At 39.0% G+C, this 24,894-nt stretch overlaps 1 protein-coding gene across 26 annotated transcripts in view; it reads left to right on the forward strand.

The window, feature by feature from the left end:
• The window catches only part of LOC121283070 (protein-tyrosine sulfotransferase 1-like), a 70,266-nt gene extending 45,902 nt beyond the window's left edge, over positions 1-24,364 (forward strand). For 24 of the 26 annotated variants that reach the window (XM_041197103.1, XM_041197104.1, XM_041197130.1 and 21 more), the window contains 2 exons: positions 21,467-21,518; positions 23,679-24,364. In XM_041197103.1, coding sequence (XP_041053037.1) covers positions 21,467-21,518; positions 23,679-23,690 — 64 coding nt within the window. In that variant the 3' untranslated portion in view covers positions 23,691-24,364. Of the gene's footprint in view, positions 1-3,342; positions 3,394-21,466; positions 21,519-23,678 lie in introns of all 26 variants that reach the window. The other 2 variants (XR_005944181.1, XM_041197128.1) reach the window with 1 other exon arrangement.
• The last annotated feature ends 530 nt before the right edge of the window (positions 24,365-24,894 follow it).

A 24,894-nucleotide genomic window follows, 5' to 3' on the forward strand; every position in this document is an offset into this window, starting at 1 on the left:
GCTTCAACTATACAATATAGTTAAATTGAAGACCCACTTTGCTTTACATAAAATGCTCAGTGTTTAATTGTTATGCTTGAATAAGAAAGTGAAGGCTTCAGGAACTGATGAGAAAGTATTCGGCTGGATTGAAACTTGGAATTCAGCTCCCTTGGTTGCTCAACTGTTAAACATAGTGTACAGCTGAGTTAAACAGAAAGTCCTAGATTCGATTCCCCAGTTTGATCTGAACTCCTTAGAGCTATGGGATTCAGGGCATTGCTATTGGCCTAGCTTCAGCTGCTGATTTAGGGAGGCTAAAATTGACCTTGGTTCCCATTTGGGATTGCTATCCAGCCTTGTTTGAATTTCAGCTGAGATACCTGTGGTTAGTAATGATCTTCCATTAACTTGTTAGCACTTGTTGTGTCTAAGCTTGCATATGAAAAAAGGCCACTTAAGTGAAGTATCCACTGAACTTGAAGCTGCTTTCCACAAGGTTCGCTAAGTACTGGAATGCACTTCAAGGCTGTTAAAACAAAAAAGTTATCTTAATCCATCAATCACATTTGGAATATTGTGTGCAATTTGGTGCACTTTTCCTTCCAAGAAACATTGATGTAGAGATTCAGATGAGAGTAAAATGAATGAGTGCAGGATTCAAGCTAGAGACCCAAGTTATGTGGAAAGGCTTGCAGAGCTGAATTTATTTTCATTGGATTACAGATTGAATGGGGGCAATGATTCAAGTGTTTAAAATTTTCAGAAGTATAGTATATGTAAATAGACTATTCAACATGAAGTGTGAACATACAATCAAGTCTCTTCTAAAATTGGTGCTTTCGTGTTAAAGCCACTTGTCTTGAGGTGGACAGTAAAATGAGCTTTATCAAAAATTAAGCTGGCATTTAAAATGCGCCATATCACCAGTGAAGAAAGTAAACCAGCATGAACCGGCATTGCTATTGGCCTAGCTTCAGCTACTGATCTAGGAAGGCTAAAGTTGACCCTGGTTCCCATTTGGGATTGCTATCCAGCCTTGTTTGAATTTCAGCTGAGATATCTGTGGTTAGTTAGTTTTCACATAAATTTACTAAAATATCAAAATCTGTAATTTATACTTTACAGTATATAATTGTACTGAAATTAATAGTTGACACTTTAACAGTCCTACTTGTCCTTTGTGAAGAGCTCTAATCTGTGTGTAGTAGTATGGATGGCATACTTTGTCCACTTAGCCTATCCAATCTGGCTGTGTGTCAGAATTTCTTTTGTGTATGCATGACAGAACTCTGCTATGACCAAACCTCCATCTCTGAAGCCACAGCTCTGAACCTCTGAAGCTTCAGTCCTACTAGGTGCTTCAGCCAACTGCTTAGCAATTTGGGTAAGAAGGGGGCCTCTGTGAAAGGAAACTCCCACTACATTTTGAAACCAGCTTGGAAGTATCACCTCTACTTCACCTTTCTTTCCCTTTCACTTCCTTCATCTGTGGCTTGGAATTTTGTTGTCACTCAGTGAACAGGTGCTCGGAACGAATCAATAAATCAGCAGTAGTTGCTTTGGAAGATTGTTGCTGATCCTAGATTATGCTATCTCAACCATTTTGTTTAGTATGTCAGTTTTACTGTCTGCAGCCAGTATTTATTAACACAAGCTGTAACTAGGCCCTAATGACAGGAGATTACTTAGCTCAGGTTATCACACCTCATCAAGATGCAAGTTGCTACTTATACAACTGAGTTGCATGAAATAGGTAGAACTCTTAATATGATACAGCCTTTGTTATTGGTAATTTATGGAAATGGCAAATAACAGGAGTTAATTTCTTGGTTTCCTGCAATAACTGTGGCATAAGGGGTGGGGATGGTTAATTTTGTCACTGTACAGGAAAGTTAGTGTGAAGTAAAATAATCAAATCAATTATTTTGGCCAAATAATTTAAAGAGCGCTTAGTTTTGTGTGAAAAATTGGTTTGTCATCAAAATGAGCGAGATCAACTACTTTTAAATTTAGCAATTTATCCAAAAGGTAGACCAATTTGTTCAACTTGCATATACAAATAGGTCCACAGTGCTCCAATTTATGCTGATCGGCCATTGGCAGGAGTGATTGTTAGGGTATGTACTGTATTCCAAGTTAACAAAAGATGACAAGCAAGTATGTGCTTTCATTCAAATAATTCACAGTTGAGATTCAAATTTGGTTGTAAACAAAAGTAATGTCAAACAGTCTGCACCATGCATTTATAAGATTAAACAAGGAGAGTTGTATTACATGAGTGTAGTAAAAATGGGCGAACAATGCTCATAAATCTATCATTACTTGGAGCCATTGACCCAATGTACAACTTAGATGGCATGGTGAAACTTTTGTTGATCCAGGAGAAAGATGCCTTTTAAGAAAAGTATTTTAATATATGAAAAATATGTAATTGTAAATGGGGGAAAAAAAACCTCTTGACCACATGAATTTTTAGTTTTTGAAGGAATCATGTAGCTGGGAAAATTATATCCTGTAAATATGCCACCCGTATTTTTGTATACCCCTGCAGTTAAGCAGAATATTTGGTGCAAGAGCAAAATACTGTGGATGCTGGAAATCTGAAATAAAAACAGAAAATTCTGGAAATACTCAGGTCTGGCAGCATCTGTATATAGAGAGAGAGAGAGACAGTTAACATTTCAGGTCAATGACCTTTCATCATAACATTTGGTACAGTTGCCTTACTTGCATTATTTTCCAAATATAGAGTGCCAAGGGATGTAGATTAAAGTTGGATAGATGGAGATGGGATACAGATCAGCCATGAAATTATAGAATGATGGAATAGGCTCGAGGGCCTACTTGTGTTCTTTTGTTCCTAAATAAGTTTTGTGTGCTTGTTCCTTTTCTGCAAGCCATTCTAGTTCCAAAGTATGAATGAAAGCACTTCAGCCTACATAAAAATCAAATTATAGGTTACATTACGATGTGCAGCGATTTCTTTGAGTGCTTTAATCCAAATCTCTTGTACTAAATTTTAAGTTTGAATTTGGTTTTGTGTTAGATGAAAAAAATGCAAGGCCCTGTTTTGATGAAAGGGATTTTTTTCCTACATCCTATTTAATTCTGAATTGGAAAAATACTCCCCTCTCCATTTCATTCTTTTACTTCCATTGCATTTAATCATCTTTCTGGTCTTTTTTTTCTCACATGGCTTTCTGTCACAGGCCCACCATTCATATTTTCTTTGCTCTCTCCTTTCCCAGGAAAAGAAGTTAGTTGACAGCACTGATTAGGTAAAGCTGAGTGGGTACTGTTTAGGATGGCTTTATTTAAGGAATCCTGGTGTATGCTAAAATAACTCATTTCTTTTCCCAGGTAATCAAAGGTGACTTTCAACTACCTGAATTTCTTAAAGATCAGCCACAGGTATGATACGAGGCTCCATAATGTCAGCTGGGATTGCAGTGATATTTGTTGCACTGTTTAACTTTGTTTCTGCTTCGGAGGCTATTTTTAAAAGTTGTAATTTGGCCAAACAGGAGTTAACAGCATATTGAGTTAGTTGGAAAAAACCTGGGAAAGTAATCGATCAGAAAGAAGCTTGCATGCTTCACTTTAGCCTTATTTCATTTTGTACATAGAATGCTTATAAAATGTTATTGTTCTTGTACGTTTGTTTACAAAGATTGATATTGACATGATTTGGTTGGGACAGTTGAATAGATAGCCAAGAGTGTTAATGAGAGGAGCAAGTAAGGAACCACAAGTTAGGGGAATACTTGGAAACTACTGACTGCAGTATAACAATATTATAGGAGTGGAAATAAAAGTTGACAACAAAGGTATCTGACTAGGGAAAAAAGCAGTTCATTGCAAAATTAAAAAGAAGCCCTTTTTCAGATTAAATACAAGGAAAAATTGATAAATTGAATCTAAGACCACAATGGAACATATTTAAATAAAAGGTAGAATTAAATTCCAGTGAGGAAATGAGGCAAATTATTGAAAGCTGAGGTTCCATGGATGAATAAGGGAAGATTAGATAAAATTTGAAATTTTAGTAAATTTAACAATTAAGGAGTAGGCAATAAAAACCAAACCCAGGACAAATATAAAGAATATGGGAAAACTACAATATGGGAGATGCGATAGGCTAAGAGGGAATATGCAAGTGGTGGGGCAGAGCACTGAGCAAAAAAAACCCATTAAAGGTCAATAAAAAGCATCTCAATAGGAGCATAGTCAACATTGGGGTAGTGACGGATTGGCAGAAAATACTTTCTTTCAATTTTCACAGGAGAGATGGATATCAAACAAAATTTCACACAGAGACGCATAAAAGAAGTTAGGACAAGTGGCCTAAAGCTTTTTCAAAGAGTTATTAGGAGCATCTTAGATGAAGTAGAGGGGCAGAGGTTTATTGATGATTTCCAGAGTTTACGGTCTGGTCTGCTGAAAGCACAGTTGCCAATGGTTAGGTGAGGGAAATCCAGACTGCACAAGAGACCAGAATTAGAAGAATGTAAAGAACTTGGAGAGTTATAGACCTGGGGGAGGTTACAACGATAGGGAAGGGCAAGGTCATGGAGGGAATTGAACACCAGGATGAGAATTTTAAATTTGAGGCTTTTCAGACCAAGTGCTCAGCAAGCGCAGGGATGAATGGTGACTGGAACTTAAGGCAGTGTTGGTCAACTTATACAAGACCTTATGCCCCAGTTCAGACATCAGGTATAATTCTCATCCAAGTACAAGAATGCTAAAAGAAATGGAAAAGGTGCACCAACTATTCACTAATATTTCCTCAAAGAATTTTCTTAAATTCATCTCATGATTTACCTTTTAAAAATCTGTGCTGGATATCCTAAAATTAACTTGTGTCTTTGTAAGTATTAATTTATCCAATGGTTTGGCCTCCAGAAGCTTATTTACTACAAGCATTAGGTTGACTGGTCTATAGTGTTACAGACAGGAGAGTGGGGTAGAACTGAACTCCTTTATTCTCTCATTGCCAATCCTATTGTCTGATGTTTATTCCAAAAACCCTTTGTGTAGGCACTTTTAAAAGTATCTCACTACCAACTCTCTTAGGATTAAATCAGAAGTTTAGCTTATTCACACATTCAAACCTGAGCGCACACGCGTATATACACACACACACAAACACACACACGGGGATAGAAAAGAGGGTGTTTTATAACAATGATTAACTAACGGTAAAAAGAACCACAGAAATAAACATCAGTTCACGTGATTTCCAAGAGTCCAGAAATTCCAAACCCAGCGGGGTTTTCTTCACACTGAAGTTCCAATTTTGATGGGTTCCTGGCTGAGGGCAAAAGTGCAAAATTCCTTTAAGATGATGTCGCCGCATTGAGATGAGTTGATATTCAGAGACTTGTTCTGCTTGGCCGATGGTGGCCAATGACTTCCAGATAAGCAGGCTTCGAAAAGTACATGTTGCACGCTGCTTGATCAGCTTGGAGTCCTGCTATTGGCTGTTGGCAAGTTGGAAATAAATCAGCGGACTGGCCTGCTTCTGAATTTTCAACTCTAAAGAGATTTCAAAATGGTTATACAAGTCATGTGACCTTCCTCCATAATTATTTCACAAAGGAATGTTTATCTAGTATCTGGACCTGGCTTTTGTTTTATGGTTTATAATGCCCCAGTCATTAGCCTCTGAAAGAGTTATTATCCATATTAATGACCCTGTTCCAGGTAGCTATTGTCTTGGTAGATCCTAGGACTCCACTAGAGGAGTAAGCTTATAAAGATGCAAATGATGTCCATTTCCTTTCAATAGTTCCTTTTTGAGATGGACCTTGACAGTCCCAGGGGTGAGATTCCATGAGCAACATGTTAGGGCAAGTCTCCGGTGCAATCCATATAATTCCTTCGTAGTCATCTTACAATTCCAGACATCAGGTGACTTATGGCGGCCATTCTTTGGTTCAGCAAAATTAATTTTTAAATATGTGAAAAATAATAAAGTTTGATTTATATAATTTGTGATTAAATTCATGTCTTAAGGATATGACATTAGTTACCCAATTTCACTATCTTCCTCCTTGAACCAGAGGCTTTGACAGTCTTCCAGCTCTCTGACAAAATTTACATGTCCAAAGATGTTTATGTTCAGAGCCTTTGCTGTTTCCTTTCTACAGCCATTAGCTTTTCAGAATACTTTAATTTTCCCTTAGGATGAACACTTTATTATCTATCCTCAATGTCGATCCTAAGTCCCTTCAAAGGCATTAAGAGGCAACCATATAATGTGAGCTAGGGTCACCTGTAGGCCAGAACAGGAAGTTTCCTGAAGGCTTTTAGTTTTTTTATGATATATTTACTGGTTCCAGTTCTGAATTATTGAATTCAGATTAATTGTTGTTTGGTAATACAGAATTGAGTATTGCTGAAAAAAAAACATGTTGAAGCTTTTCATCTTGCATTCATCAAGACACTTCGCAACAATACCAATATGAGGGGAAAACAACAAATTATACTGTATGAGAAGATAGCGCTAATTGGTTGGCAAGTGGAGTCTGGTAGAGGTGTTGCTGGAATAGAGCTCATCAAAGGCATCCTGTGGGATAATGGCTACCCTGATCAAATTATTTTACACTGTATAATCGCACAAGCTCATGAACGGGCCCAAAGCCATTACTTTCAGCCCTGAAAAGTGCCCTGTACACCTCAAATTACCCTGGAAGGGCAAGGTATCTCAAAAATTTGAGCAACAGGTGAAGCTAGCCATTTCATGCTGCTACTATGCAGTAGCAACATGAGCAGTATTCGCCATAACAGGATGCTGCTGTCAAGCCAAAAAGATACCCTGCCTATCACCCAAATGATTAATGTGGTATATGAATTTCAATGCCAGTGCAATGCTAGGTACGTAGGCCGTACGTCCCAAAGACTGGCAGATCGTAACAAACATGTCCCAGCTGCTGTTCACAATGAACAAGGTGCAGACCATACCCAACCGGTCAATGCTTGCAAAACTCAAGATATAGTGTCTAACATTAGATGTGATTCCATGATTGAACAACATTTGCTAAATAATCCTCAGTGCACGAAGAATTACACTGACAACTGATTTAAGGTCATCAGTCGGGCTCGCAGTGTGGCACGTTTGTGTGTAATGGAAGCTACACATATTAATACACAGGGCCTTATTCTTTGCAGACGGAAAGAACATGTACACACATTATGCCTGTTTCAGCTAAACAAAATAAGTGACAGCCATTCACTGACATGTTCCTCAGGGCAATGCCTGACCAATTAGGATCAAACTGCCTGGTTTAAATTTCAAACAATGTCTGGTAGTTAACTGTCAGTCACCATCACTGGTGCATTCTCCATGGAAATGCCTCTACCAATCAGAGTCCACTTGCCAACCAATCAGCACAGTCCTCATACAGTATAAATTGTTGTTTTCCCCTTATATTGGTATTCTTGCGAAGTGTCTTGATGAACGCAAGATGAAAAGCTTTGACATGTCTTTCTCTTTCAGCAATAATTTGGATTACCATAGTGCATTTGTTACTTCAGTGCCATAACACTACACTACTGTAATCTGATGCATTTTAAAAGGAACTTGTGCCTTTTCTGCTTTGAGTTCTACCAATTTTCTTCATTTCTATGAATATCTCATCTAATTCACTACCTCTTCCTCGTGTTCACTTTCATTCCCGCTGTCAGTCTTCTGTGAAAGCTAAGGCAAAGTCCTAGTGTAGGGGGGAATTTCCCAGGAATTTGAAGGCACATTCGGAGCCCAGGGATGGAATGAGTGCAGGAAAGTCGCAGAGAAGGAGGTCATACTCATTCCCCAACATGTTCCTGCTTCCTTGCAGTGGCTTCAGTGCAGTGACAGCAATCTGCCAGTGGCAGGAAGCCAATGAAGGCTCAACAACCAATTAGCAACAATTTTTCCAATGTAAATGAGATTTTACGGGCATTGCATGGGACCCCACTGTTTCTGCAACGTGTCAGGCAATGGGAGAGAGTGTGGAGAGCAGGAGGTTGGAGCACCATGCCAGATGAATTAAATCTGCCTTAAGATGCAAATTGGTGGCAAAGCTGAGGTCCTCCACAGGCAGAGGTTTGCAATTTCCTTCCAGTCTCCTAGATGCTGCAATAAGGGGTTCTGCTGGTGGTGAGAAAGTGGCATCTGTTGCCTCCAGTGGTTTCACTCCTCCATTTTGTCCAGCCCTCTCGTGTCCCATGCATGCCTACTGCACTCACTGCACACACAATGAAGATTGCTGGCTGGCTTTGCAGTTTCACGTGCTGACTCACCTTTCCATCTGTACAACATGCTCGCTGTTCCTAATTGGGTGGGGATCCTGGAGGCAGCCTCTTAATTGGGCACCTCCTATAAAATTACACCAGGAGGTGTGCTGCTGATGTGAACAGGGTTCGTCCCAAAAATAGCCTTGACTGCCGTGGTCCAAAGTGCATAGTTTCAGCCTGTAGTATCTTCCCCATTCCTTCATTGTCTGATATCTATTTTTTCTTGACCTTATCCTTTAAGTATTCTTAGTTTGTGCTTTATATAAATATTTTGCTGTTTTTCCTTTTGTTATTCCAGTTTTTCTGAATACTCTTTGTCAGCTTTTTTATATTTTCTGTATTTCATGTGATTTTCTTTTATAGTGTTGGTACAAGATTTATCAGATACCTTTAAATTTCAATTTATTTTTTCTACTTAACCAAGGACCTTTGCTTTTTGCTGCATCCCTTTACTTTTTGTGGGCACATAATTCTACCTGAAAGTTTCCTGTTGTTTTTCCACTGCCTGTTTGTTTCAAATTTATGTGGATTCATTCCCCTTTTATATTTTTGCAATTCTTTTTTCCAATTAAGTGTTGGCCTTTGACCATTCCCTGTACCAGTTCCAGCACTGTTTCCATGTTGAATTAAAAACATACTAATCTGGAAAGAAGTCTTGTGCATGTTGTGAAAACTCCTGTTCTTGATACTAAAATTACTCTTACCCTGTTCTGTCTTTGGATAATTAAAGCCAGCTATTATTATGGCCCTAAAATTAAAGCAAAAGCGGATGCTGGAAATCTGAAATAAAAACAGGACGTGCCAGAGGCAGCCTCTGTGGAGAGAGAAACAGGGTTAACATTTCAAGTCCAGTGTGGCTATTCTTCAAAACTGGGTTATTCCTGCATATTTGTCTTTCTCACTCTTCCTTTAGCTTTTTCCACTCTTCAGCAGACCATGACACATTTTCCAAGAGTAATAATTCAATTTTTTAGGTTCAGGTTTTGTGCCAACCCCTGTATTCTTAAATTCTTTATCAGCAAGGAATCTCTGACTATTACTTTCATCCTTCCTTGTTTTCTCTACTTGATCCAGCCTCAATATTTTGTAACCAAGATTGCTTAGCTCTTACTTCTGCCCTAAAGCAAGCCTTACCCCTGTTAATGCTACTATTACATGCCTATAGCAATGTGTGCCTCTAGCTCACTAATTTTATTCAATATATACTTTGTGCTCCCTAATCACATTACTTGGAATCTTACCTCATAATATGTGCCTGCACCACCTATGTCCACGATGAAATAACTCCTCTTGGATCTCCGTCAATGCATTCTGTCTCTCAGCAGTGTGCGTTGTTGACCTCTTGATATTTCCATCCCTTGTAAGAAATTCAACCTAGTGTTTCTATTAAATGCCTAACCCAAATTATGAACTTGCCATGTGTTAAATGCCCCATGAAAGGTGTGTATTGTCATGTGCTAAACTAATGGATAGTAGATTAAATAAACAGCTTTTTAACTACTTTGTTGTTGTTGTCTATGTATTTCCATTAAAGTAACATTCACAACTTGGAAAATTGGCTACATTGTTGTGAAATTCACGTAGCCAACATTTGGAAAGACCAATAATGTATTAGAAGTTCTCTGAGACTCAACATTCTAAATAATAATAGGCTGATAGAGTTGAGCTTGAAGGTTATGATCTGGATCTTTAAAACGGTAAAGAGAATGTATAGTATAGCATAGACTTCAGCTCTGATTGATGGATTAGAAAGTGAATAGTGTTGGCAAATCTCAAATGACACAAGAAAATGTTTCCCCCTCCTTTGACACAATGATAAATGTGTGTAATGAAAGACCAATTTAAACTAGTCACTGCTAAGATATTTAAGCAGCAGAGCAAATATTTGGATAGGAATCACATTGAATGTTATAGGAATGCTGAAGGGTCTAGTTCTGTTGAGATCATGGGGAATGGCATCTAGGAATGCAATGAGTCAGATTGAACAATACATATTTGTAATGGTAGATTATGCATAATTTCCAAGATATGGATAACTTCAGGCTCTGAGAGAAATTTCACCCGACAACTATGTTCTTTTTATGCTTTGTCTTCCTCAGGAGATTAAATGAATTGGGAAGGGTTCCATGTAATGTAATGTGGTTTGATGGAAAGAACAAACTTGGTTACTACCTTTTTTTTTAGTTCTGTTATTTAGCATAATTCTTCTGTTTGTTTATGCAATTGAAGAGGTTCCCTAGTGTTCACGCATTGGCTGTCACTTCACACCGAAGGCCACCTGCTGTCCCTAGTATGCTTATTCTTCCCCCAATGTTTAAATCCCTCCAATCAGGTTTCTGCCTCTGCCACAGTAATAAAACAGCTCTTTTCAAAGTCACAAATGACATCCTATGTGACTGTGACAAAGATAAACTTTCTCTCCTTGTCCATCTTGACCTGTTTGCGCCTTTGACACGATTGACCACACCATCCTCCTGCAACAACACTCCACTGTTGTCCAGCTGGGTGGGACTGCTCTCATCTGGTTCCACTCATATCTATCTAATTATAGCCAGAGAATCACTTGCAACAGCTTCTCTTTTATCCTGCACCATTATCTCTGGTGTACCCCAAGGATCTATCATTGGCAGCCCCCTACAATTTCTCATCTACATGCTGCCCATGGGTGCCATCATCCAAAAGCACAGCATTAGTTTTCACATTTATGTTGCTAACACCCAGTTCTACCTCACCACCACCTCTCTTGAATCCTCCTGCAAAATTATCAGACTGCTTATCAGAATTATCAGAATGTACAACATTTAACAGAAATTTCCTCCAATTAGATATTGGGAAGACTGAAGCCATTGTTTTCGGTCCGTCCTCAAAACTCCATTCCCTAGCTATTGCTTCCACCCGCCTCCCTGGCAACAGTTTGAAATTAAGCCAATTTGTTCACAACCTTGATGTCACATTTGATCCTGAGATGAGCTTCTGACCTGATATTTCTATACTATCACTAGTATAGAAGTATACTATATCACTATAAACTGTCTATTTCCACTTGTTTAACATTGCCCAACTTTCCCCTGTCCCAGCTCGTCTGCTGAAACCCTCATTTATTCCTTTGTTACCCCTAGACTCGGTTATTCCAATGCATTCCTGGCTGGTCCCCCACATTCCACCCACTGCAAACTTGAGGTCATGCTGCCCATGTCTTAACTCACAGCAAGTCCTGCTCTCCTATCACCCCTGTGCTCGCTGACCTACATTGGATCCTGGTCAAGCAGAGTCTTGATTTTAAAATTCTCATCCTTACTTTCCAATCACCCCATTGCCTCATCTCTCCCTGTTTCTGTAAATCTCCCCCAGCTTCGCAACCCTCCGAGATATCCAATTCTATCCACTTGTGCATCCCCAATTTTAATCGCTTCACCATTTGTGGCTGGGCCTTCATTTATCAGGGCCCTAAGTTCTTGAATATGCTCCCTACACCTCTCGACCTCTACCTCGCTTTTGTTCTCTAAGACATTCCTTAAAATCTATTTCTTTGACCAAGCTTTTGATGATGAAGGAATAGGGATAAGTGCCCAGTCATGATATTGAGGTGACTTGGAGGAAAGCTTGAAGATGATGATATTCCCCTGATGTAGCTGTTCTTGTCCTCCTTGTTGGTGGCAACAGTGGCAGAACTTGAAAGTGGTGTTGAGGTAACCTGACTGCTGCCTTTGCCCAAACCACTGTAATAACTTGGCTTTTATGTTAATATCTCACTTAAACCTGCAGTTGACAACAGTTTGCAAAGTAGTTCCAATGTTACAAATGTTCCACCTGTGAAATGCTTCATAGGCATACATGTTAATAACAGATGCTGAAGCAGGAAGAAAAAATTGAGAGGTGACCAAGGAAATGGGTTTTAAGATTATTTAATGGAGGGAAAAGAGGTGAAGATGGAAAGGTAGAAGGATTCAAAGAGGGAATTCCAGAGAATAAACCTATGTGCTGAAGGCTCTGCTACCAATGGTGGGGCAAAGCAAGAAGGGACCAGAGTCAGAGAAATTGGGGAATTGTGCAAGAAACTGGAGTCAGAGGAATGGAGGAGAATATAGGGCTAAAGAAGATTGCAGAAATGGGATGGATTTAAACAGAAGGATGGGGAATTTACATTTGAGGCATTGTGCGATGGAGAGCCAGTGTACTGTGAGGTGGCAAAATCAAGAGGGTGTTCAAAGGTATGGGCAGCGTCAGTGAGCCAATAGTGGATATTTAGCCAAGCAAAATGAGAAATCAAGAAAGTAATTTTGTCCACGATGGTGTTGAACTTCTTGTGCTGTAGTTATACAAGTCCAGATTGAGTGATGAGTATTCCATCACATTCCTAGCACATTATAGAAGATGGTGAAATGGCCTCTTGCTTTGAGCCCTAAATATGCTGTTCTAGCAGAATGTCACTAGGTGGTAGTATGGATACCATGATTATGAAGAGTCAGGATCCAAAGCTGAATAATGCAGGAGCAAATAATCCCTCCTACAAATAATGGGGAGCAAATCATTAGGCTAAAGTAAGGAACTTATTAACTGAGACTTTGAGGGATAAAGGGGCCAAAACATTTGCATATAGGAGCAGTTTTTGCTGAGCTTACTAGATGTTGTTGATGCAGAGAAAGCAATTCCTAGTTTTGGAGCAGAAACACTGGTTTACTCCGTAAAGAAAAAGTGAGACCAAAATAACTGCTCATATATCTTTATATTGAAAAAACGCAATGTTGCTGCCACCATTTGGACAAACATGGGTTTTTTAAAAAGTAAATTTGTGGAATGGCCTTTAACATTCTTTTAAAGATGCATTACGCTATAGTTTTTAAAGTGTTGTCTTAGTTACAAAGTTATTTTTACTAGTGTGGAAGCTTCTCTACTTCAGTATAGGTCCAGCATAGCAGTAAACGATAAAAAAAAACTGAAGCAGTTGTTTGGTAACAACAAATTAACAGAACTATGCAAGTTACAATCTGTTCTTATCTATCAAAAAAATCAAGGTTGCTGAATAAACAGGAGGCAGAGTAAGGGTGCAATTGCAGCTTATGTTCTAGACTTTGCTTAACTATTAGGAAAACCATAATATCTATGTTTCATGAGACACAGAAGCAAAAGGATAAAATTGGCATTGAAAACCAGACTTTAGGTATATCTTGAAAATTTCCAGACATTCCAGCCCAAAACCAGACAGGTGACATCAGGGGCTGGAAGTGAACTACATAAAAATTTTAATGTTCCTGCCAAACTTAACTTTGGAAAATTGTTTCCGACATGAAGTGCAGCAGTTATCATGCTATCTGGGAAGGAGTGAGAAGGGGGAATGCTGACAGAGGAGAAGGACGGAAAGGAGGTAGTCATACTCATGTCATATAAAGAGGAGTGGTACCTTTGATTTAAATTGATCAATATGGTAATGGCAGGTTTATGCAATGCTGCATACAGGTTTGACTTTTAGCATATTAATCCTTTTATAACTTGCTAAATACCAGCATTGACAAACTCCTTAAAACTAGGCTGAACTTTAAGACTACTTTTTGTGCTCAAGTGCTCAGAGCCTGAATGATTAATTACATTATGAATGTGAATATTGAAGTGCATATCCAGTTAATGCTTCATCAGACCTATTGAAGACATCTCGTAGTTTGAGCTCTGCACAACATTCATCTCAGACCTGATAAAAAGAATATCATAAAATCCAGAGTAAGAAAAACCCAAACTTGCTCAATCAAAGTTTCATGTATGATTATTCCATCTGAACTTTCCTCCTGTGCCATCTGATCTTCCCCCTACTTTAGGAAATATATTTTCTATCATGACCTCCCTGAAAATTGACCCTGAATCAACTATCTAAGAATTTACTCCGCTTTCCTGTTAGGGAATCATTTGTTTTTCTGAGCTTTAACACCACCACCTGTATGTTCCCCTCCAAGTCACTGACCATCCTGACTTGGAACTCTCTCACCATTCCTTTGCGGTCACTGGATCAAAATCCTGGAACTCCCACCCTCTACTGTGCGTGTACCTACTCCACTTGGACTGCAGCGATTCAAGAAGGTGGCTCACTACCATCTGTTCAAGGGCAATTAGAGATGGGCAATAAATGCTGGGCTTGCCAGCAAAGCCCAAATCCCAAGAACAAACTTAAAAAAAAATCTGCAACCTAAAATGCTTCTCCTAAGTTCACTTTTCAGTGCTAACTGTGTTGTACAAGGTAGTTGGGTTAACTGGGAACAATTAGATCAGTCAATAAGTTCTCCTGGAGTATGCTTGATTACCTTTATGGATCAGAGAATAATTTTAATTTTTCTAAATTGGCACCATTTTTTTTCACTCTCCAGGATGATCCATGACTTATGGGAGTTATTGGTGTGCGTGGATGGCACCATGTTAGAATAACACAGGCTTGATCGACCAGATGTCTTCTCTTGCCCTTTTTCATGTTTGTAAATTCCCTCTGCCAGTTCTCATGTAATAGTGATACAGTGACATGTACCAGTGCTTGCTATTTCTATTAAAGCACCGTATTCTCACTTCTAAAGAGCAGAAAACTAAAACTTTCAAAATGCATCTCTTCCATAACCTCAGTGGTAATAAATTTGTGTTTCATTGCCAGACTCTGCCCCAGATGATATCCGCATTTAAACTTGCTTTTCAGTATTAGATCTCAAGAATATGTTTGCAGTACGTATTCTTCAAACAGATGCCGACATTGAGAAGATGCTTGCCAGAGATGATTTTTGACACTCTTTGAATCATTCTTATTCAAAGAACTGTTTCTTTCCTGTTAACTTCAGAAAGCTCATTCAGCCACTGAGACCCTCTTAGCTTGGGAATTGAATGTGGATTTCTCTTCAGCCTTTTTTGTCCTTGAGCCAGGTCTCCTGTTCTTGATATTGTTCAGCTGCAAAGAAACCTCTTGGGCCTCTCTTTGTGGTCTCAATTTGGTCTATTAATACCACTTTGCAGATTGCTTAACCATAGCTCTTCCTCAACTGTATCCATCTCTTTCTATGAAAATCTAGGTTTCTTCCTATTTTTATACATTGATTCTATTTTTGTTGGTTCTGCAGCTTTTATTTCTGAACAGTGAATTTTGAAGAATCATGGGCCTCATTTCTGGTTTGTTTAAGTACTTAACTGCTCATCACTGTGGCCTGTTGACTGTTTTACCACCTGTTTGAGATAAACTAAAGTGTTTGCAACTCAGAAATATAGGTGTTTAGTGCCAGAGCTCTGTCTGAAGTGATTTATTTCTGAATATTTATCCCTACATGTTTAAATGAGCATTATATTTGAGGAGAGTGGTTTCTCCTTTGATTGCATACAGCTCTACCTCATATCTGAATAAAAACTGGTCCCAAGTGGTGATGTAGAGATCAAGGTTTGTCCTGTATATTTACAGCTTGTTATTGTGTCTTGGCCAACATGTATCTGTTTTGATATTAGTTGAGAGATGATCATTTATTTCATTACTGGTTTAGTGATAAATATTGTCTAGGAACCCGGGGAGAACTCTATTCTTCTTTGAATAGTGTCATTGGAATTTGTACCTCCTCCTGAGGGGACGTATAGGGCCTCGGTTTAATGTCTCATTCAAAGGATGGCACCTCTGACAGTGCAACACTTCGTGCTAAAGTTACTGGAGTGCAATTTGAACCCACAATTTGCTAAATTGTGTGAGAGTCCTACCACTGAGTCACACCTGACACTTATCTCTCATCCAACATTTATCTGTCAACCAACATTAGTTAAAAGTTACAAAATTATTTGGGCATTTCCCTACATTACAGCAATGACTATACTTCAAAGTATTTCTTGGTTGTAAAGCATCTCTGGATGTGCTAAGTTCATGAAGGGTGTTCTATAAATGCAAGTCTCTTTCTGTAATTGCTCTTACAGTACCAATCTGACCAGGTGTGACTGATTTCTGTTTCTTATTGTTTGCTCACACCCCCACCCCACACCCGCCCCCCCCGCCCCCCCACAAAAAGTACCTCATACAATCTGTACATCTTCAAGGTCAATCTTTAAAAATGACAACACAACGGCATAAATAGATTGACAATTTCTATAGAGCCAAAATGAACCATTTCCAGCCCATTAGTCTGATTGGTTAAATGCTGTTAATCATTTTCAAGTGGTTTTCTGAGCCATGTGCTACATATATGGTATCACATTTTAGAAATCCTGATGTAAAAAGTGAAGCTATCAGAGCAAGTAAAATGGAGATGGAGAAACTACAAGGAGGGATGGCATCTTTACAGGATGTAGGGTGGGAAAAACAGTAATCAAGGTAGTCATGAGAGTCATGTGATTTGTCTGCCTGTATATGGAGAGCAGAGATAGTAAATTGAAGGGAAGAATGATAAGTCAGTGGAATCAGATGGAGAGAAGTATGAAGTAGGGAACAGAGGAAAGGAAGTATCAAATGGTAAGATCTTAATGATAAAAGGTTGCAGATACATGGACTTTAAAACTGGTAGAAGGGCCTTAAAACAACAAAGTGACATTTTGGATTTTAGGCAAGTGTTGATTGTAAAGCAAGGAACTGATTTTGAGTTTTGTAAAAGATATTATTCAGGGTGCAGTTGGAGTATTGGATGCAATTCTGGGTATCCCTTATAGGAAGAATATTACAACCTTGGAATGTTAATGTGGGTAAACTGGAATGGTAGCAAGTTGAGAGTTTATGGTTATGAAGCAATTAAGAGTATTTTTCACTGCAATAGAGAAAGTTCTCTGATCCAATCATCAGGTAAAGGTTTTCAAAATTATGAAAAATTGAGGGTGATAGTAGAAGAAAGGCTTGCATTTATAAACTCATTTACATTCCTAGGTCACCTCAATGTGTTCAGTAACCAATGGATTACTTTTATAGTGATATTATTGTATACTTAACTATGGTAACCACTTGCACATGGCAAGATTCCAAAGATAGCAAAATATAAGGTCACTGAAACCTGTTTTAAGAAATGAATATTGACCAGGACATCATCAGGTATCACTTGTCCTCCTTTTGAGTACTGCCATTGGATATTATGTGTTGATCTGAACAAGCAGGCATTGCAGAACTTCCTCAGTTTTGCATGGGTGTATTAGCCAACATTATGCGCTCAAATCTGGGAGTAGCGAGGAACCCATGACTTTGGACATGTTGCCAACTGACACAACTTTAAAAAAAAAAGTAGTTTTCACTTGATGACAAATTGTAATAGGGCATAAATACCGGAATTATCACTGGCAGAATGAAATAATTTCTTTCACAAGTAATATGTGGGATGTTTTATCTCATAGCTTTTGAGGTAGGGACTGTATCACTGGAATCGAATGAAATAAATATTTGAAAAGGAAAAATTTTCTAACCATGTGGGGAAAGAACGAGGGAATACAGTTAGAACAGAGTTCCAATTGGAAAAATTAGCACAACAATAGATGTGTGTTGTCCACCATCAAAAAAAAACTCACCCTTAATCCAGCTGCTACCTATTTTTTTTTAACTCATTTACAGTATGTGGCTGTTGTTGGTAAGGCCAGTATTTACTACCAATCCTTAATTGCCCTCAAGAAGATGGTGGTGAGCCACCTTCTTGAATGCATTTGAGTGGCTTGGTAGGTCATTTCAGAGGGCAGTTAAGAGTCAACCATGTCTGTGGAACTGTATTCACATATAGGCCAGACCAGATAAGGACAGCAGATTTCCTTCCCTAAAGGATATCAATGAACCAGATAGGTTTTTACAACAATCTAATAATTTCACTGTCATCATTAGTATTCTAGCTTTTTATTCCAGATTTATTTAACTAAATAAATTTAAATTCCCTAGCTACTGTGGTAGGATTTGAACTTAAGCCTCCCAATCATTAGTCCAGACTCTGAATTACTAGCCCAGTAACATAGCTATGCAACTGTACCCCTGTGCTACCATACTCCCATGTGACTTCAGCTACATCCAATTTCCTTTTCCTGTCTATAAAGTTCTTGGAAGTGTTGTCTCCCAAAAACCTCTTCCAGAATTCCTTGTTCACATTCCTTTGGTCCAGTTTTCATTTTCTCACAGCACCAAAGCAACCTGGCCAAAGAGATGAACTAAATAATTTTTAACCCTGATAGATTATCCTTCACCATTGCTCTGTTTTCTAGAGCATCCCATACAGGTGCTCATCCTATCCCCTTCCGGAGCTTCTCTACATCATTTGCCTGCATTACAACAGTGAGTATACTTCAGAAAGTACTTAATTAGCAGTAACATACTTTGGGATATCCTGAGGTTGTGAAAGGCACTATACAAATGCAAGCCTTTATTTCTATCTTTCTCCTCCCTTATTCAGCTCTGTGGGACTACTCTTTGCATTATTCCACTCCTACTTTTCCAAATGTAGCCAATGCACTTAAGCTTTTTCTTCCTCCCTTTGCTTTCTCAAGTCTGGGATTTTAAAAGTATCTAATTATGGCCCTTCTTCTTTCTTGGTAATATGCTTTATATAGCAACATAATCTTCAGGTTTGGGGTCAACTTTCATTTGTATATTGATGATACTCACTAATATTTCTGTGCCATTTCTGTCAACTCCTTGGCTCCAGGCTGTAAAATACTTTGTCTTTCCTCTTTGATGCGTTAGCACTTACTCAGCAAGTAGAAGACCAAAGCCAAAGTTCTTGACTCCTACCACAAACTGTGCTCACTTGTCACTGACTCCATTCCCCTTCCTGGTCATAATATTCAAATTGCCTGACACCATTTACAATCTTAGCATCCTATTCAATCCAAAACTGAGTTTTAAACCCTCCATCCCATCTATCACCAAAACTGCTTGCATTACATGTGCAATACTTCTCACTTTTGCCAAAATCACAGCACCTTACAGTTGATTGTCTAGTGCTCTCCTTGCTGGCTTCCCATTCTTCACCATTCAAAATCTCAATTTGTTCAAAACCTTACAGCATGTATCTGTCTCACCCATCACCAACATCTTGACTGACCTACTTTAGATCTCCAAATCGCACCCTGCACCCCACCCCCCAGAAATTCTTACCTTCATAGGGTCATAGAGGTTTGCAGCACAGAAAAAGGCCCTTCGACCCATCGAGTCTGCACCAGTCAAACAAGTACCTAACTACTCTAATCCCATTTTCCAGCACTAGGCCTATAGCCTTGTATGCCATGGCATCGCTAGTGCACATCCAAATACTTCTTAAATGTTATGAGGGCTTCTGCCTCTACCACTCTTTCAGGCAGTGAGTTCCAGATTCCCACCACCCTCTGGATGAAAAAATTCTTCCTCACACCCCCTCTAAACCTCCTGCCCCTGACCTTAAACCTTTGCCCCCTGGTTATTGATCCCTGCACCAAGGTGAAAAGTTCCTTCCTGTCTACCCTATCTATGCCCCTCAAAATTTTATACACCTCAATCATGTCCCCCCTCAATCTCCTCTGCTCCAGGGAAAATAACCCCAGTCTATCCAATCTCTCCTCATAACTAAAACTCTCCTGCCCAGGCAACATCCTGGTAAATCTCTGCACTCTCTCTAGTGCAATCACATGCTTCCTATAATGCAGATTCCAGAACTGCATGCAATACTCTAGCTGTGGCCTAACCAGCGTTTTATACAGTTCCAGCATAACCTCCCTGCTCTTATATGCCATGCCTTGGCTAATAAAGGCAAGTATCCCATATGCCTTCTTAACCACTTTATCTACTTGTCCCACTACCTTAAGCGACCAGCTGACATGCACACCAAGGTCCCTCGGTACTTCCCAGGATCCTACCGTTCATCGTGTATTCCTGTGTCTTGTTTGTCCTGCCCAAGTGCATCACCTCACACTTATCCGGATTAAATTCCATTTGCCACTGATCAGACCACCTGACCAGCCTGTAATCTAAGGCTATCCTCCTTACTATTTACCACCCCAATTTTCGTGTCATCCCCGAACTTACTGATCAACCCTCCTACGTTAATATAAAAGCAAAAAACTGTGGATGCTGGAAATCCAAAACAAAAATAAAAATACCTGGAAAAACTCAGCAGGTCTAACAGCATCTGTGAAGAGGAATACACTTAACGTTTCGAGTCCATTTGACTCTTCAACAGAACTAGGAAAAATAGAAGAGAGGTGAAATATAAGCTGATTTAAGGTGGGGTGAGACAGGTAGAGCTGGATAGAGGGCCAGTGATAGGTGGAGATTGCCATAAAATGTCATAGACAAAAGGACAAAAAGGTGTTGATGGTGGTGATATTAGCTAAGAAATGTGCTAATAGGTGACATTAAGGGTAGAAAGCAGAACGAGCAAGGTACAGATAGCCCTAGTGGGGGTGGGGTGGGGGAAAGGAATTGAAATAGGTTAAAAGGTAGAGATAAAACAATGGATGGAAATACATTTAAAAATAATGGAAATAGGTGGGAAAAGAAAAATCTATATAAATTATTGGAAAAAAGGGGGCTCGGAAATGGGGTGGGGATGGAGGAGAGAGTTCATGATTTAAAGTTGTTGAACTCAATATTCAGTCCGGAAGGCTGTAAAGTGCCTAGTCGGAAGATAAGGTGCTGTTCCTCCAGTTTGCATTGAGCTTCACTGGAACATTGCAGGCCAAGGACGGACATGTGGGCATGAGAGCAGGGTGGAGTGTTGAAATGGCAAGTGACAGGGAGGTCTGGGTCATGCTTGTGGACAGACCGAAGGTATTCCGCAAAGCGGTCACCCATTCTGCGTTTGGTCTCTCCAGTGTAGAGGAAACTGCATTGGGAGCAGCGAATGCAGTAAGACTAAATTGAGGGAAGTGCAAGTGAAATGCTGCTTCACTTGAAAGGAGTGTTTGGGCCCTTGAACGGTGAGGAGGGGGGGTGTAAAGGGGCAGGTGTTGCACCTTCTGCGGTTGCATGGGAAGGTGCCATGGGAGGGGGTTGAGGTGTAGGGGGTGATGGAGGAGTGGACAAGGGTGTCCCAGAGGGAACGATCCCTGCGGAATGCCACCAGGGGGGGTGAAGGGAAGATGTGTTTGGTGGTGGCATCATGCAGGAGTTGGCGGAAATGGCGGAGGATGATCCTTTGAATGCGGAACCCTCCTACATTGCTTTGTAACCATCCCTTACCAAGCTTTTAGTCATTCTTTCAGGCTCAGTCTTGGGACATTTATTTCTGTTGTAACAAATGTAAATTTTCGTTCTGAACTCTAATCTTTGTCATTCTAGATTCAGAAAGGGAAGTCTAGGAAAGGAAGAGTCAAAGATGTTCCACAAAAAGGTAAGGGATGAAAATTTGGAACTTAATGAAATGCTTCAGATGAAAATGGAAACAAAGCAGCTTAAACACAGTCATCAGTGTGACGGGCAAAGCCTGATTAGGATTGAAACAAAGAGCTACCATACAAAAAATGCATATAACTGAGACCACATGTTCTCATAGTGATGCTGGTTATCTGAAGGAAGTGAGTGGAGCAGAGAGATAATGTTCACAATGAGAATAAATTCAGCTAAGTGAAGAAGGATAGTATCAGACATGTAAATAATTGAGGTGGAAGTAGAGCGCCCCCCCCCCCCCCGCCCCGGATGGTGATACATTGGAATGAAGTTATACAGGGAATGGACTACCATGATGAAGTAAAATAATGGTGAGCATTAAAACATAGATATAGGTGGGTGGAGACTAGGATTAAGATAAGTGGCAACTAGTTTAATGGGACAGAGCAGACTGAAGCAGTGGATCTGCTGGCACAATTCTACTTGTGGATTTTGACAAAGATTCAGTCCAGACTATATGGTGTTAAAAATTTAAATTGAAAGCATTGTAAGTGGGGTTGCATGCAGTTGCATGTGTGGCCAACGTAGACTGACTTTGACTACCTGAGTTGGTCAGAAAGAAATTATCCAGATTTTCTTTCCCCTTATTTGTCCAGGGTCTTCCTGGTGGGTTGTTGGCTGTCGGGAGACTACATATTCACAGAAGATTGGGAAGGGTCTTGTGTTAATGCTGACGACATCATGAATGGGCAGCCTTAATGGGCCAGTTGGTCTTTTTTTTATTCATTCATGGGATGTGGGCGTCGCTGGCTAGGCCAGCATTTATTGCTCATCCCTAGTTGCCCTTGTTCAGAGGGCGTTTTAAGAGTCAACCACATGTCTTGCCTGTCATTTTCATATGTTTGTATACCTTAGTGGCTCAATCGTATCTTAATACCCTTTTTGTCATCCTTTCTTATTGTTTATGTAGTTTGTAAATGCCCTTTACCTTATTGGCCCTGGGTTTTTCTGTTATTTTTCATCTGCTAGAGATTACATACCTAAGGAGGGTTGGGAGGGTCTGGTCATGCTGCCCCTTTTCTTTAGATTCAAATTTAAAGTCATCCCTTTATTTATACATAGCACCTTGGCTGGTGTGTTCTTATTTTTAGAGGAATACATTTCTCCTTAGCTTTATTGATTCCCCCTTGAAATATTTCCCATTCTTGTTCTACTTCTTTGTCTGTTAATATTTTTCTCTAGTTTACATCCTCAGCTCCATCCTCATTCTCATATTTTTTTGTTTCAAAATATTACTTTGACTGACATACAAGTAGAAACACCAATCATTACCTTAATCCCCATAGTCAGCACTCCCTAGATGTTTTGTTTCTGTTCAAGCTTTTAAAGAATATTTCAAATCTCTTTCCATTTTTAATGTTTTAAGTTATCTCGTCTTTCTTTTCTTTGTCTCCTTTCCAAAAAAAACTAATAATTATTCTGTCACTTTTATAAGAAAAGCAGATTTCTCATAATGTCTTTCATGAGAATCTGGATTGCTTTTTTTCCATTTGTAATTTTTAGTAGAACAATCATATTTTGCTAGCTTGAGAACTTATCTGAAGTAGGTAGACATCTTAAAGAAGCATGAGGATGGGCGAGTGTTATAAATGCACGCTAATAAAGAATCAAACATGTGGCTCACCACCATCTTCTCGAGGGCAATTGCAGATGGGTAATTAACTTTGGACTGCCATCCTATTTTCCATGCAGGCATTAAAAAGAAAGTTCATAACCATTATTTTGAGTTTTCTCTCATGATAAAATAAACAACATGCAACTGTTGCTAATCCAGGGGTTAAAAGTTTCCATTTTTCATGTTTTTCATATTTTCTAGTTCCACATCTTCAACTTCAGTACTCTTCTTATAGCACAAAGTCTTCTGAAGTCTTTCACATCTGAACTGTAATTTTTGGTTTTAGTTCATAGTATGATATCATATTTCACCATACAATAATTAAATCTACCACAACTCATTTCCAAGTGGCTGGTAGTTCACGTAAGAGTATCAGAAACAAATGGACGATATTGGTTTTTTTTTGAGGAATTTGTAATTTGCAGTTTATCATTTTGCAGAGGAACTGCAAAATAAAATGTTCTATTGTTGTATTGTGTTTTGCTGCAGATGAGATCATAACATGAGGATGGACAAGGTGTCATCTTTTCTGATTCTCAGAAAAGCAGATTGATTCCTCAGAAGATATGTCCAGATCAGGGGCACAGATCTCATTTTCCTACCGATCTTGTACTTAGCCATTGTCATAATTACATTAATTTGGAATAAAGCACTTTTTATTATTTTATTCGCTGCCTCCTGCTGTAGGTCAAACCTTTTAATGTTTAAATGCAAATATACAATGTGAGGAGGGCATGTAACCATTGTGGATGGCAGCAATGTTAGAATATTGCCATAGAGATTACAAAAGTATCAACAAATGAAGAGTAAATATGTATAATGTCCTCTTGAGTTTTATTCATGACAAAAAGATCACCATGGACAAACAATATTTAAAATGGTTACATTTTTATGACTGAAGATCTGTAACTAATCTGGAGAGAGTTTGAATAAAACATGAACCCTGTTTTCCTAAATGCTTTGGAACCATAATAGAGTTCATGGAATTAAATGTGGTTAAAAGTCTAGTATTTTTGCCTATGTATTTCCATGTAAAATATGTAATTAGTACTGGGGCATGAACAACTGCACAATATGGTTCATGTATATAATTCTTGATTTATTTGTATAGCAGCATACAAAAAATTGTTTTTGGTATTTTGGAGTAAAATTTTCATTAAAATGAATTTGAATATGATATTGAGCAGTGTGCGTCTAGGAGTAGGTGAGGAAGAAATCTGAAGACTGTTCACACTGCTTAATTATAAAATATAGTCTCACAATTCATGCCAAGAACAATTCAATGTAGATTTGGTACAGCCACACAAGAGAATGTACATAATATTCACACAAATGTTCACCTATTTCCAAAAAAGGGTAATTTATTACTATCTTTTTTTTGTCCATAAATCTTGTAAGCAATGAATACTGAACATGCAGTCCAACAGGTTATCTGCGTGGACCATGTTCATGGAGGGATAAACTGGACCCTTGCGTGACACATCCTCTTTCTCACTTCAGAATCTCTTTTATATATATTTATAGGAGAAAGCCACATATTACAGCAACGGTGTGTGCAAAACAGAAGTTATTCAGCACATTTATGACATTGACTGTTTTATAGGAAGAGGATATTCCTGATTCTGGGCCTGAAAACAGCCATTGTAATTGTAGGGAGGATGGGTCTTCATCAAACTTGCAATTTCCATCATCCTTTTCTTAATGG

Source organism: Carcharodon carcharias, chromosome 10 (assembly GCF_017639515.1).
Source record: "Carcharodon carcharias isolate sCarCar2 chromosome 10, sCarCar2.pri, whole genome shotgun sequence".
In the NCBI taxonomy this organism is placed as follows: domain Eukaryota; kingdom Metazoa; phylum Chordata; class Chondrichthyes; order Lamniformes; family Lamnidae; genus Carcharodon; species Carcharodon carcharias.